Source organism: Pogona vitticeps, chromosome 1 (genome assembly GCF_051106095.1).
Source record: "Pogona vitticeps strain Pit_001003342236 chromosome 1, PviZW2.1, whole genome shotgun sequence".
Lineage (NCBI taxonomy): Eukaryota > Metazoa > Chordata > Lepidosauria > Squamata > Agamidae > Pogona > Pogona vitticeps.
The window spans coordinates 12,249,425-12,264,776 of record NC_135783.1 but is presented as its reverse complement, the minus strand read 5'-3'; the positions used below and the strand labels follow the sequence as shown (position 1 = coordinate 12,264,776).

Genomic DNA, 15,352 nt, shown 5'->3' with positions numbered 1-15,352 from the left:
CACCGCCTCCCGGAGTTTAGTCCAATTCATGTTGATAGCTTTGATGACACTGTCCAACCATCTCGTCCTCTGTTGTCCCCTTCTCCTCTTGCCTTCACACTTTCCGAACATCAGGGTCTTTTCCAGGGAGTCTTCTCTTCTTATGAGATGGCCAAAGTATTGGAGCCTCAGCTTCAGGATCTGTCCGTCCAGTGAACACTCAGGGTTGATTTCCTTCAGAATGGATAGGTTTGTTCTCTTTGCAGTCCAGGGGACTCTCAAGAGTCTCCTCCAGCACCACAATTCAAAAGCATCAATTCTTCGGCGGTCAGCCTTCTTATGGTCCATCTCTCACTTCCATCCATTGCTATTGGAAAAACCATAGCTTTGACTATGCGGACTTTTGTTGGCAAGGTGATTCTCTGCTTTTTAAGAAGCTGTCTAGGTTTGTCATTGCTTTCCTACCAAGAAGCAGGTGTATTTTAATTTCGTGGCTGCTGTCACCATGTGCAGTGATCATGGAGCCCAAGAAAGTAAAACCTGTCACTGCCTCCATCTCTTCCCCTTCTGTTTGCCAGGAGATGATGGGACCAGTGGCCATGTCCACCATTACCAACTGGAACTTATTTCCAAGTCATGCTATCTGAGTTCACATATATACTGTATAAGTAAAGGTTTCCCTTGACATTTAGTCCAATCGTGTCCGACTCTAGGGGGCAGTGCTCATCCCCATTTCCAAGCTATAGAGCCAGCGTTTGTCCAAAGACAGTTTCCGTGGTCACTTGGCCAGCGCGACTAGACACAGAACGCCATTACCTTCCCACCGTGGTGATACTGTACCTATTTATGTACTCACATTTTTATTTATTTATTTATTTATTTATTTTACATGCTTTCAAACTGCTAGGTTGGCAGGAGCTGGTACAAGCGACGGGAACTCACATATATATTCTTGCTGTCAAAACCCTGGTCCATTTTTCCCTGACAGTTTCCATGTAATTGGTTCAAAGTATATACTTTTCTGCTCCCCAACGTTTGTACATATTGTCCATCTTCCGAGTTCCACTAGGGGACTAAAATTGCTCCCAAGTTTTGTACCCTTCTGCTCTGGTTTTTATTTTCTATTACGGGATATTGAGAAATTGGGAAATAACACAATCAGAGAAATAAAACAGGTAACACTAAGAGGGATACAGTATTATCCCAGTAATAGGTGGAACACGAGGTATGGTCACTATGTGAGGCCTCTCTGAAAAGCAATGTTTCAAGATGCCTTCTAAACATTGAGTAGGAGGGAGCCAAGCGCAGCTCTACCAGGAGCTAGTTCCAAAGAATTGGTGCTACAACAAAGAAGGCCGGATTTTTCATAGATGTCTCCAGGGCCACCCAGAGGAGCATTGCCTGGGAGGATCTGGTAGAGTGGGCAGATGACCTTGGGAAAGATACTCCAACAAATAGAATGGTCCCAAACCGTGGAAGGCTTTGTACATAAGTATCAAACCTTGAACCTGATCCAGGACACAACAGGTAGCCAGTGGAGGTAATCCCAAACTGGAGTGATGTGATCAAACTTGCTCATACTAGCCACCAGTCTAGCCGCCGCATTATGAACCCACTGTGGTCTCCAGGTGAGCACACAGAGAACGTTTAAGTAGTCTGGGAGATAACCAGTGTGTGTTCCAGTGCCCCGAGGACACCCTTGTGTAGGGGCAGAGTTGGATGATAGGCCTCAGTAGGGTGAAGGCTGATCTGGATGCATCTGCAGTCTGGGAGTCCCCCAAAAAAGAGCTGGCTCCAGAGGTACACTCAGATTACGGACTTGATCCTTAAACAGGAGGGCCGTGCCATTCAGTCTAGGGATAATCCTCCCCAACCTTTTGGAGGGCTCCCCCCAAAAGCAACATCTCTATCTTATCCAAGTTCAGTTGGAGCCTGTTGGCCCTGGTCCATTTCAAAACTGAGGCCAGGCAGCATTCAAGCATCCAGACAGTATCCTCTGCAGAAATTGTGAAGGAGAGATACATTATTGTATTTTATTACTCATGTAAGCCACCCCGACTAGACTTTGTCTAGAGGGGCGGGGTATAAGTCCAATAAAGTAAAGTAATACTGTTGCGTGTCATCAGCGTACTGAGGGCATCTCCAGATCTCCCGATGACTTCCCCTAGAGGCTTTATAACTGATATTAAAAAGCACTGGGATATTGACAACCCCCAGGGATCCAACAGCTCATCCCCAAACTGAACTCTCTGGACACGAATCAGAGCCAGCTCAATGCCACAAGGATACCATGGCTGATGGCATCAAAAGCTGCAGAGAGATCCATGAGAACCAATAAGGTAGATCCTCCCCTGTGGGCCTTCCTTACCAGGTCACTGCGCAGCACAACCAGTTACATCTTGGTGCCTTGCTGCAGCCTCAGTCCAAATTGGAATGGATCAAGACAACACTTCTCTTTGTTGTTTCCACTGCAGTAGATTAATGCAGTGACACACTGGAAATTGTTTGCTTACAATGTGGTATAATGCTGAGGCTAGACTGTTTCTCTTTCAACAGGTTAATGTCCCTGTTCAATTGTACAGCTCACTAGGCAACATTTTTTTTTAAATTTAACTGATGTTACAGAATCATCATGAAGATAAAGTGGGGTGGACTCCTGTCTTCATCCCTCCAAGCAGGCCACAAGTGTGGCAAATTGGCTTTGAGAGTAGGTTAAAACCCCGCTTGGAGGTGTTAGTGTTCTCAGAAGGGCCTTATTTAAGAGCTTTTCCAGCTAAAGCTGAGAACTGAGGTCAAGTCTAAAAGTCCAAAAACAAGATATGTGGACCACATGAGTGCCACATGACCATTCCAAGGCATAGCTGAATAACAAAAAGCAAACAAATCTAGGCCTTGAAGCAATTTTGAACTGAGTGAAATGTGCTAGAACTTATTTCAAGAACATTCTTTGGCCTCTACATCCAAATGCAGCTTGTTAAAGATCCCCAGCTGTCAATTTGTAACCTCAACATATTATAGATTTTGTAGAATTTTTGCTGTTCACTAGCTCAGGACAGTAGACTGGACATAGCCTACAGGCCTTATGTTGCTCACATTTCTCATCTGAAGCTGGTTCATATATGTCATTAATATGTGACGTGGTGGGCAGCAGCTCTTTAAGGTTTGGGGATTAATCTGTTTCGGTTCCTATTGTTTTGGTTTGGGTGCTATTGAGATGGAGAACAAAATGATGGCTATATTCCAAGGAGGAAAGCTACTGGATGATTTCAGTTATCCTCAAGTTTCTGCATGAGTTATATGTTATGATCATAAGCAGGATGTCTGATTTCTAGGTGCACACACACACACACACACACACACAGAGAGAGAGAGAGAGAGAGAGAGATGTTCTAAATCAGTGGTTCCCAACCTTGGGTAACTCAGGTGTTCTTGGACTGCAACACCCAGAAAGCCTAGCCAGCACAGCTGGTGGTGCAGGATTCTGGGAACCTCAGTCCAAGAACACCTGGGTTACCGAAGATTGGGAACCACTACTCTAAATCATTGCTTCTCAATTGTTACTCTAATACATATTTTGAAATCCATCTCCATTAGCCATGCTGAAGCCCAATAGCATCTAAGCACCCAAAATTTAAAAATATTATTTCCTGGCGAAATTTAAAGCGATCAGTGTGCAGTTGCTGTTATACCTGTATATAGAGGCAATAGCTCTATTTAGCCATTGAGCCTAAAAGCATGTACAGCTCAAGGGTAGTGTGATGTAGGGATGCAGGTAAGTCTTGCCTCCCATGATTCTGCCCATCAGGGAGTCATGCTAACTTGCACATTTACAATGCTTCTGTGATTGGCAGCCCTGTAACGATGGAATGTAGACACGGGTTTAGGCTTACACGAATATCTCTGTCCCCACCACCAGTTGTGCCCTATATGCTGTTAAGCTTAATGACCAAATAGGACTACAGTAATATGTCTTTGAGTGCTGGTTCCTGTAAAAAAGAAATAGGGAGGGTGCTACTTCATTCATTTCATGTTCTGCTTTGAGTTTCCCACTGCCATTTAGTTAGCCCTTGTGTGAACAGAATGGCAGACTAGATAGATCTTTGATTAGACCAAGAAGGGCCTTATTTTGTTCTTAAATATTGAGAGAACCTTGGGTTTAATCTCCAAAGCATAGAATCATTGAATAATGGAGTTGGAAGTGGTCTATAAGGCTATTGACTCCAACCCCTACTCAGTGCATGAATCCAAATCGAAGTAGATCTGATAGATGGTTGTCTAATTTTGAATCTTGAATGCGTCTAATGTTGGAGCACTTACCATCTCCCAAATTTATTGGTTCCATTATCACACTGCTCTAACAGTGAAGAGGCTTTCCCTGATATTCAGCTGAAATCTGGCTTCCTGTAATTTGAGCCAATTTTACGTGTTCTGCATTCTGGGATGACCGACAACAGATCCTGCCCACTGGCATGTGCTTTGCCAGAGGCTTCTAGAGAGAACTGTCCCTGCTTTAATTATCTGGGCAATATTGTTAATTGTTTCTAAAATGTGTGGAGCTTTTATTTGAATTCTAAATGCCATTCTCCTCTGTGCCCACTCACCTGTACTTTGATATTATGCAGAGCCAACACCTGCATAGCAACACCTGTTTGCCAAGGGTGGGGCACTAGAAGTTGAATAGATATGCCTACAGGTGCTGTATATTGCTGGATTACATAGTGATGTTGATTCAAAGTAGCATAAATGAAATGTAACAATGCCCACAATTAAAGAATCTGGAGGAGTCTGTAACACAGATGGAGACTGGATTATCAGAAGAGAGGATTGTTTTGACAAGATTTTCAAATAGGGCTAATAGGTACCATCACTAGTATTAACTGCTGGATTTCTCAGCAATTTTGCCCAAAGCTCATGATGTAGATACCTCTGAACAGAGACGTAGATCGTAGGAGCAAGATGCAGGCTATATAGTTAGGAACTGTGTGTACAGAGAAGAGATTCTATTTACCTGCCAGACTGGTATGGAATTGATGGGTAGTAGGTTCAAAGCAAAGAAAGTTACTTTGCAAGAAGCACAACTGATGTGTGCAATTGGATGCTGTGTGCAATAGCCACTGGTGTGGGTAATGGGGATATTCAAATTCATGAAAGATAAACCTATTTATAGCAATTCGGAGCTTGAAGAAACAACTTGTGAGATTCTCCCAGACAACATGGCCAGCCAGTAGTCTTGCAGGTTAGAAGATACTGGTTAGATAGTCTAGAAAAGTAATTTTAATAAGCTCTACATTTTAGCCTTGATAACTCAATGGAGTATGTACATTTCGAGGTAATAATCATATTCATATATCACACTGCACACCAGTATCATCAACAAACTTTACCTTCCCACCTTCTCTGTGAACATATCAGGAGGAGAAATTAAAAAGCTTCTCTTCCCAGTTTAGACTAATTTTGGCTTAGCACATTTTTAAGTCTAATAAACTGGGGTTAATTTTAAGTATAGCTCATTTGAAACAAGCAATTTTAGCGCTTGGGTTGATTAAGAAAACCATAATGTCTTGAGCAGTGGTTCCCAACCTTGGGTCCCCAGATGTTCTTAGACTAAAACTCCTGGAAGCATTCAACACTGACTGGATTGGCCGGGACTTCCAGGAGTTGTAGTCCGAGAACATCTGGAGATCCAAAGTCTGGGAACCAATGATCTAGAAGAGAGGTTGCCAACCTTAGGTCCCCAGATGTTCTTGGACTACAACTCCCAGAAATCCTGGCCAGCACAGCTAGTGGTGAAGGCTTCTGGGAGTTTTATCCAAGAACACCTGCGGTCCCAAGGTTGGGAACTGCTGCTCAAGAGGAAATTCTTAATTTTAGCTGATGGGTATTTCCTTTGTGATGCTCCAGAAGAAGAGAAGGGAAAGTATATGAAAACCCAGGGCTTACTGCAGCTCATTCTCATTATGCTAAATTAAAACAGAGAACTGTTTTGGATCTGGAAGCATGATTTGTTTCCAGATTACCCTTGATGGGCCAGATGGGATGGGAGGGTGGTCTCCTAAGCCCTACCCTTTTCTACAAAAAACCTACCTGCTGATCTAGTAATTAGTCTGCTGCGCAGAAAGAGGCATAGAATGTTCTCTTCGGGCATCCATGTGCTCTTGCATAGGACAGAAAGGGTAACATTTCCTCTTAGAGCTAGAGAAAGACAGTCCCTCTCCAGTAAGAGGAGGGAAAACCCCACTGCTATCCGTGTTAGAGAAGGGATGCCTTTATCCAACACTGGAAAGGAGGCAAGGAGAAAAAACCCTGATTGGATGGGGATCCCCTCTTGGACCAAGCAGAGAACCTGTGGCAGCCAGTTTCCCCATCCCTGGTTTGCTGTGCACCTATGCTTCTTGGTATCATTCGAGATAGGGCTACTGTCTTCAGGTCCTGCTTTTAGATTTCCCAGATCCTTTTTTTGCTGGACCGTTGTTGGATGAAACCAACAGCGGCCTAGTTGGCTCTACTACATGGAGAGAGAGAGAGAAATGAGAGAGAGACTTTGATGAACAGCTAATTTTTTTAAAAAAAATCACCTTTCTCCTCCTAGGCTGGGTGTAGAATGCACGTCCTCATTTCCGTCCTGCATTTAAGTGAGAATGTTGCATTGGTGAGAGAGACAGAGATAGAGAGAGAATGCAGAATGAGATGCTGTTGCAGCATTTTCTTCTATTTCAGAGACAGCTGGCAGGGCAAAGATTATCAGGAAAGGACTTTAAAGAAAACAGAGATTTGCTATTTTCTGGGCAGAACGCTGTTCCATCAAGTACACTGTCTTGATTGGACAGGCGTGTAGCTGATAATATCAGAACTGGCGTGAGCAATATGTCCCCCGCCAGCTCTTCCCTGTCCCCCTTCTGTATTCCTGGAAGGTCCTGGGGACAGAAAAAGTTGCACACTCAGCTTTAAAGACATAACTGGAGAATAGTGGCAAGCACAGAAAAGATGTAACAGAAAAGGGAGGTTAAGATTAAGGGTGTGAAGATTTGAGAATTCTGGGAAGTATAATCCAAAAGTACAAATCTGCGCACCTCTACGTATGATTACAAGTAGTTCCTCCTGAATCAAAGTTTTCTGGAAAACATGTATCCATGTTTCTATAAAACATGTACCCTGTTGACCTTAAACAGAACAGACACAGAATTGTACCACCTAGATTTGTGTATCATCCACTGCAAGGGTATGGCTAGCCAGATCTTGGTGGTGGACTACAATTCCCATGAACACTCACTGTCAGCTGAACTCGTTAAGATTTCTGGGAGTTGTAGTCTGGCAATATATAGAGGGCTACATATTACCCGCTTCTGTTTACTGTATACCCAAGAGTGTAAAGTAATGAGCTATTGTAATAAGTGAAGCTGTACATTCAGTGCCGATCATTTAAGAACGGGAAAATTGTGAATGACTCAGGATTTGGAAAAAACTATGAATTTAGAAGCCACACTTTAAAACCCCTTGGATTAAAGAAGTGCCATGTAGTTTGAAGTCAACAGGACACCCTCGCATGTGGACTGCCCTATTGAGGAATAGCCTTTTTGAGAAAGGATCTTTTTTTGTGTGTTCTTGAAGGCTTTCACAGCCAAGATCTGATGGTTGTTGTGGGTTTTTCAGGCTCTTTGGCCGTGTTCTGAAGGTTGTTCTTCCGGACGTTTCGCCAGTCTCCGTGGCCGTCATCCTCCGAGGACAGGAGTAGGAACTACAGAGCATAGACTGAGTTCCTACTCCAGTCCTCTGAAGATGCCGGCCACAGAGACTGGCGAAACGTCCGGAAGAACAACCTTCAGAACACGGCCAAAGAGCCCGAAAAACCCACAATAACCGATCCTTTTTTCCCCCAAGTGAGTGGGCATGTAAAATTTTTGAACCCACAGTGTTCTATGGTGTTCATTCTCTTTTCAATTAGTTTCACATTTACTGCATAACTTAAAAAATGGTAGAAGTGCAGAAACAAAACAAAGGCCAGATTTTGTGCTGCTAAAGGGGAGGAAGGAAGAGAAAGAAGGAGGTGGGGGTGGCCAGGGCTCTGACTCAAAGGAAAGGAATTTTGGTATACAAGACAATGATGGTGCAAACAGCATCTGCCATTTTCTTTGATGGCAAGCATCAAAGGACAAACAGGAATACAATAGGATACATGAGGCCTCCCCCCAGATGTTAAAAAGGTAAAGGTTCCCCTTGACAATTTGTCCAGTCATGTCCGACTCATCTCCATTTCCAACCCATAGAGCTAGTGTTCTCCGTGGTCCAGCGTGACCAGACATGGAATGCCGTTTACCTTCCCACCGAGGTGGTACCTATTTATCTACTTGCAGTTTTGCATTTTGCATGCTTTCAAACCACTAGGTGTTGCTGTACTGCAATACCCATTATCCTCTACCATTAGCTTTGCTGGCTAGGGCATATGAGAACTGCAATCTAAGAGCATCTGTAAACCATCACCTGCTGTCCCATTCCTTTAGTGGTTGACATGTAAGCATGAAATCTCACTGGGCTGCTTTTCAGGAAATGTTCCCTGTGTTTCTATGTTGTTCTCAAACAAGGCTGGCAGTGGGTTCTTTGTGGTGATGTAGTGATGAGTCAGACAGCCTGTGTCATCATCATGTGTCATCATAGGGCACAACCACCATATTACAGGAATTTGAAAGGAAGAAACCTAGGTTTAAACATGCCTAAATGAACCTTCCCACTATGCAACATTGCTTTTCAGTTGAGTCCCGTTTCTCACTTTCTGCTACGAGTCACGGGATGTTGAGGTATTAAGGCTGAAACAACAGGGTCAAATACCATGGATAAATTCAAAGGTTTTTTTTTTTTTTTTTTTTTTTTTTTTTTTTTTTTTGCTGACTGCTTAATGCAAACATTGATTCCAATCAATCTTGCCTCTCTTTTTTTGCTCCCAAAATGGATTTTTAAAAATCCGCCACTGGGTGGCTTCTATTTTTCAAGCCCGAGTGATTTGATTGGGCTTTTCCCCATGGGGTTAGTTGTGATGCATTCTTGTAAAGATGAGTAGTGTGTCTGTAGGTGGTGTTTCAGTGATGTAGGCACTGGAGTGGTGACGTTCAAGACTGGGGGAAACATGGCCCCCACATTCTTTTCTCTTCCAAGGTTGTTCTCAGAATTTTAATTTTTTTAAAAAGGTTCTTACATATAAGAGATTAATATTAGATCACCCTATCACCTTATTGTTATTCCTTGTAATTATTATTTCCTGTAATTACACCTCATAAAAGGATTGGTAGAGGCGACAGAGCAGAGAAGGAAGGAAGGGTTGGGAGAGAGGAACCGAAGGAAGGAAGGAAGGAAGGAAGGAAGGAAGGAAGGAAGGAAGGAAGGCAGGCAGGCAGGCAGGCAGGCAGGCAGGCAGGCAGGCAGGCAGGCTTCTGGGTTGGAATGCAAATTCCATCATGTCCAATATGAATGGTGAACTCCTGAATCAGTCTGTAGCCCCTGTGTGAGGAGTGACCATGATTTCAAATACAGTAGTGCCTCGCTAGACAGTTACCTTGCATGACAGTTTTTTCACTAGACATTGACTTTTTGCGATCACTATGTTGTTGTTTAGTCGTTCAGTCGTATCCAACTCTTCGTGACCCCATGGACCAGAGCACGCCAGGCCGTCCTGTCTTCCACTGCCTCCCGGAGTTGGGTCAAATTCATGTTGGTCGCTTCGGTGACCCTGTCCAACCATCTCATCCTCTGTCGTCCCCTTCTCCTCTTGCCTTCACACTTTCCCAACATTAGGGTTTTTTCCAGGGAGTCTTCTCTTCTCATCAGATGGCCAAAGTATTGGAGCCTCAGCTTCAGGATCTGTCCTTCCAGTGAGCACTCAGGGTTGATTTCCTTCAGAACAGATAGGTTTGTTCTCCTTGCAGTCCAGGGGACTCTCAAGAGTCTCCTCCAGCACCACAATTCAAAGGCATCAATTCTTCGGCGGTCAGCTTTCTTTATGGTCCAGCTCTCACTTCCGTACATCACTACAGGAAAAACCATAGCTTTGACTATTCGGACTTTTGCTGGCAAGGTGATGTCTCTATGGTGATTCGCAAAACAGTGATTCCTATGGGGAAATTCCGCTGGACAATGTTTGGTCCCTGCTTCACAAACCGATTTTCGCTAAACAACAATTTTGACAGCTCCCTCCGTGCTCACAAAACGGGTGTTTTTGGGACCCAAGCTTCACAAGACAGCGATTTAAACAGCTGATGGGTGGTTCGCAAAGCAGCTTTCCTATGGCCGATCTTCACTAGACAACAATGATTCTTCCCCATTGGAACGCATTAAACAGGTATCAATGCATGCCAATGGGGAAATGCTTTTCGCTAGACAATGATTTCGTTGAACAGCGATTTCAGTGAAATAGATTATCATCATCTAGCGAGGCACCAGTGTATAATGGAGGCTTCGAATCAAATCAGAGAAAAGCCATATTGCACCATTTCGACTTTTGAGTGTAACCGCACCCTAAAAGGTGTGAAATTTCACTTACTGTATCTGTGAATGTAGTACTCCCCCAGGTATTCTACAGTCTTGACATTTTGGAAGTGTAATTATGCCACTGTTCAAATACCTAAAGAAGAATATTGTGTCCTGATTTTTCATGTTGGTAAACAGCGCTATTCCAAAACCTGTACACACAATGAATTAATCATACTGTATGTGTAATTTACAAAACCCTACCTTCAGGCAACTGTTTCATAAAGGGTGCTGGTTTGCCTGTACCAGAAAGCCTCACTTAAGATATATATGGTGCAAGTGTACTTATTTTTAATTGGAAAATATATTAAGTATTTTTTTTAAAAAAATGCTACTATGTTCCACACATGATCCTGGAAAGCCATTACAAAAATACCCAGAAGGCAGCTATGTAATTGGATGGCGATGCACACCCCTCCTTTCAAATGTCAAAATATTTAGCACCTCCAATTAAAGCGAATCAGGCCAGATGGCGAAGTGAAGAGGTTTTTCTCTTCCTCTCCAGGGTCTCATTTAATTCTTGCAAAATACAGTGGTGCCTCGCTAGACAGTTACCCCGCATGACAGTTTTTTCGCTAGACATTGGCTTTTTGTGATCGCTATAGCGATTCGCAAAACAGTGATTCCTAAGGGGGAATTTCGCTGGACAATGTTTGGTCCCTGCTTCACAAACCGATTTTCGCTAGACGACGATTTTGACAGCTCCCTCCGCTCGCGGGACCTAACTTTCGCAAGACAGCGATTTAAACAGCTGATCGGTGGTTTGCAAAGCGGCTTTCCTATGGCTGATCTCCGCTAGACAACGGAGATTCTTCCCCATTGGTACACATTAAACAGGTTTCAGTGCATTCCAATGGGGAAAATGCTTTTTGCTCGACGATGATGTCGCTAAACAGCGATTTCAGTGGAACTGATTATCATCGTCTAGCGAGGCACCACTTGTATACATTTCTAAGAGGTGTTGTTTAATCGCTGCCAAATACTGCTTGAGCGTTTCTACCTGCTACTTTCTTTCCGTCCCTCCAACCCTCCCCACCCCTTCAAGCGGATAGAGAACTAAAGATACAGGGAGAAAGGTGCCTTCTTTTTTTCAGGCGATCGTAATCTGAGACTTTCCCGTTACATGAGGCGCTTAAACAAAAGAGCGTTCGAGTGTAATTCCACCAGCAGCTTTGTTTGGGAAGGTACCATTGGCCTCCCTGCTGCTTGTGTGCTTGGGGGGGAGGTGGGGGGGATTCGGGGGCAAGGCTGAAACCCGGGCTCGCCCCTTTCTGGGCTGGGGTGCTGGAATGCGGCGTTGCTTCGGATGCCCAGGCTGGCCTTGGGGGGGCGCCTTCCTTCTTCCACCTCCCGCGTGTCTCTCTCCCCCCCCCCACCGCCTTCCTTTGGTACAGTCTCGGTTTCCTCTACAATGCGAATCAGTGACATCATCACTAAACACACAGCGAGTGGCTACTGATGCGGTTGCGAACGCGGGCTGGGGAGGTGTGCGCGAGCTACTGGGAGGAGGTTTTGCAAAAGGAAGGGGAGAGAAGGTAGCAGGAGGAGGAGGAGGAGGAGAGGCGGCGGCGGCGGCAAGGGGAAAAAGAAGGGCAGGCAGCGCTCCCACGTTGGGGTGGACTCTGGATTGCAAACGGAGCGAAGGGATCCGGTTTGGAGAGGGAGATCGGATGGCTTGGGAAGCTTAGGGTGAAGGCTGGCGGGCGAAGCGTTGGAGGATCGCGTTGCAAGCGCGGCAAAAAGGGGGCAAAAAGACGCAAGCCGCCGCCCCCCCCCACCAAAACCACGCTGCCGCTGTGTAAATTCGCTGGCGCCTTCCGCGCTGCTGCTGCTGCTTCAGTCCAGTCTCTGCTCGCGATTTGAAACAATATTTAAAAAGAAATTTTGAGGAAATGGTGTGAAGGAGGGCAAAGCCCTTGGGAGGATCGGCTTGGATTCTTCATGGTGAAGCAACCGGTGGGGTGGCTGTCTTGACAAAACAAAACAAACCAAACAACAACACAACACACCGGCACACTTCTGGGTTTTGCATGCGTGGATTTATCCTCCTCAACACCACGTCCCACCTAAATGGAATTACAGAACTCGGCCACCCTGCCGGGGCAGTTGTCCCCGGGCTACACGGCTTCCGTGCCATATAATTATAATCAATTAGAAGGAAGATTCAAGCAGCTGCAAGGTAAGGGCGAGTCTTAGCCTTTCCTTCTTTCCCTTTCCCTATGGGGGCGTTGCTACGATTTTAATATATATATATATATATAGTAATAACACGATGAGGTGGTTTCTGATGCTCGCTCGTGTGAAAGGCCCTTGGTTTTTCCCAAGGGTCGGTTGATGACGTGCTCCTTGCTCGGGAGGCTGGTTTTTCTCGTTCCCCCAGTGAGTGCCCGGGCACCGGCTCCAGCCGTAAAGGTGCGAAGGGGGCTCCTTCTGGGGGACCCTGGCATTTAGAACAATAGGGCCAGGCGGTAGGGGGAGGGGTGTGGTCTTTTTGTCTGAAATCGCCCTCTGGCCATGGACGATCGTCAGGTGCTGAACAGAAGACTTCCGTCCCTTTCTGAACCCTTTCTGAACCCTTGAGAGCATCCCTCTTAGAGGGAGTGCCCGCACACAGTAGGAATGTGGGTGTTTTTTTTTTTGCACCCTATTATTTCCCAGGATCATGCGAATCTCCGGGTGTCTTTCTTTCCAAAGCCCTCCCTTCTGTTGTGTTGGTGGACACCTTCCACTTCCTGGTGGAAATCCCATTCTTTGCATTCCACCGATGATGGAGGGAGGGAAACAGAAAGGGGGGGGAAGGGTGGTCCTTCGTAGTGATGATTGCACAGGTCTGGGAATCAGGGTTCCACCCCCTCCCCTCTTTTTTATTTTTATTTTTTACAGTCACTTGACAAATTGGCACAAAGAGAGATTTGTTGTGCCTGGTCTTCTGCCCCAAACCTGATGGATCCAGATGGTTCTGGGTGGTTCGGGATCAGGTTTGGGGTGTGTTGGGAGATGGACATTTGGGGTCCCTTGTTAATTTGTGGTGATTGTGATACGAATGAGACAAAGGTCCTTCAGTGAGTGCGGGATTGGACGGAGCTGCAAATCAAAACAAACCCATTGTGTGTTTGTACATTTTTTTTCTGGAAATGAATATCCACATGGAGCAGTCAGAAGTTCAAACCACACTGAATGCATCTTTATTTTTACTATCCGACAGAGTATTGTGGTTCCTGTCAGAAATAGAACGGGAGCCCAAACCATCTTCTGGTTTGGTTTTATGATTTTACATTGGCTTGTGTTTCTTGCTCCCCCCCCCCCGCAACCTTCATTGTACTTTTATTGATCTCTGTGGAAAAGGCACAGAGGAATGCCCCCTTCCTTCCCACAGATATAGATAAACTTGGACAAACTTTAACTGCCGTTAAGCAAACTGGGTGGTGACTCGGGCCAGATTCCCTTAGGAAACATGATTAGTAAATCTACACACAGAGGAATAGAGGAGGACCTGGAAAACATACACTTGAGACAGAATGTTCCGGTCTGAAGCAGTCTGGTGGTTCAGGATTCGAGCCAACCAAGCAGCCATACTTTTTCCTAGAATACTTAATTCAATGTCCTGTCTTCCTTTGGTGTCCTCCTCACCTCTACAGTGATCATCATTTTGAAGCTTCTGAAGAATCTTAATTTGTTTCTTTTTTGGGAGGGATGTCTCCTCGTTTGCATCTGACAAAGTAAATTGCTACGCATTAAAAGTTCCATCACATAAAACTACAGTAATTAGTCTCTAAACTGGCATAATAATTTTTTAGTTTTGGCTACTACGGACTAAGACAGGTCTGACATTCCTCTGCTTTTCTTTCCTTTAAGGAAATTTATTCTGCAAACCACTTTGTTATCTCTGTTCTGTCTTGTATTGCAGAGTATTGCTTGGGCTACATAAGGATTTTTTCATTCATTCATTAGTATATAGGTTTCATAGAGGGTTTTTTGGTGGTGGTTGTCAAAATATGGACGCGAATTGAAAATACTACTGTAGCGTGGCCAAGAGTTTGTTCAGTGGAAGAAAGGTGATATAAAAAATGAAATGAATAAATAAATAAATAAATAAGGTCTTGTGTATGCCCAGAGTGGTTATCTTTACCCTTTTTGTGAACAGAAAAAAATGTTTAAGGAACCATAAGCCCACAAGCTCTCAGGTGCAAGAAAGTATTTGCAAAGATCTTTCTGTTCCTGTCATAGTTTCTGGGTTGTTGCTGAAAATTTTGACTGACACTGAGAGTGGGTGATAATTGCTTCCTCCCCATCTCTAAACATAGCCTTGAAAGATCAGAACTGACATTTTTTAAAAGTTTTGTTGATTTGGAAATTCATTGGTAGCCTATTCTATGAGCAACTAAGCTGAACTTGCTTGGGGTTGAAATGGTATTTATAATGACCTGGAGTAAACATATGACAACCCAGATCTTCAGTGTTGCTGGTGTTATGAAGAGTATTTGGATTTAAACCTATGAAATATTTTTTTAACAACGCACAAAACAAAACTCGTAAAAGTCTGCTGGCAACCAGGGAGCCTGGCTAATTCTTTCAGTCTCAAGTTGTTTGGTATTTATTGAATTAGATTTATTGCTCTAGATGAGGAATGCTTCCTTATCTCATTCATTCTTTGACCTGTGAGGAAAGCCATCTGTTATGGACAAAAAGAGCAACATGGCGTATTTACTGAAAGCCCATGTGGTGTAGTTGCCTGGGTCTCAAATTTAGACTCAGGAGACCTGAGTTCAAATTCCGACTCAACCATGGAAACTAACTGGAGAATGCAATTGGTAAACTGCTCTTTGGACATCTCATATACCTCAAAAGCCTTCTTACA

The 15,352-nt window shown here is 44.4% G+C and overlaps 1 protein-coding gene across 7 annotated transcripts in view; it reads left to right on the top strand.

Annotated features, from left to right (window-relative positions):
• The window catches only part of SPTBN1 (spectrin beta, non-erythrocytic 1), a 243,093-nt gene that overhangs the window by 86,642 nt on the left and 141,099 nt on the right, over nucleotides 1-15,352 (top strand). The window contains exon 1 of one of the 7 annotated variants that reach the window (XM_020808502.3): nucleotides 12,301-12,673. The exons of the other annotated variants lie outside the window; for them this stretch is intronic. Coding sequence (XP_020664161.2) covers nucleotides 12,565-12,673 — 109 coding nt within the window. The 5' untranslated portion in view covers nucleotides 12,301-12,564. Of the gene's footprint in view, nucleotides 1-12,300; nucleotides 12,674-15,352 lie in introns of those variants that run through there. 7 annotated transcript variants of the gene reach the window in all.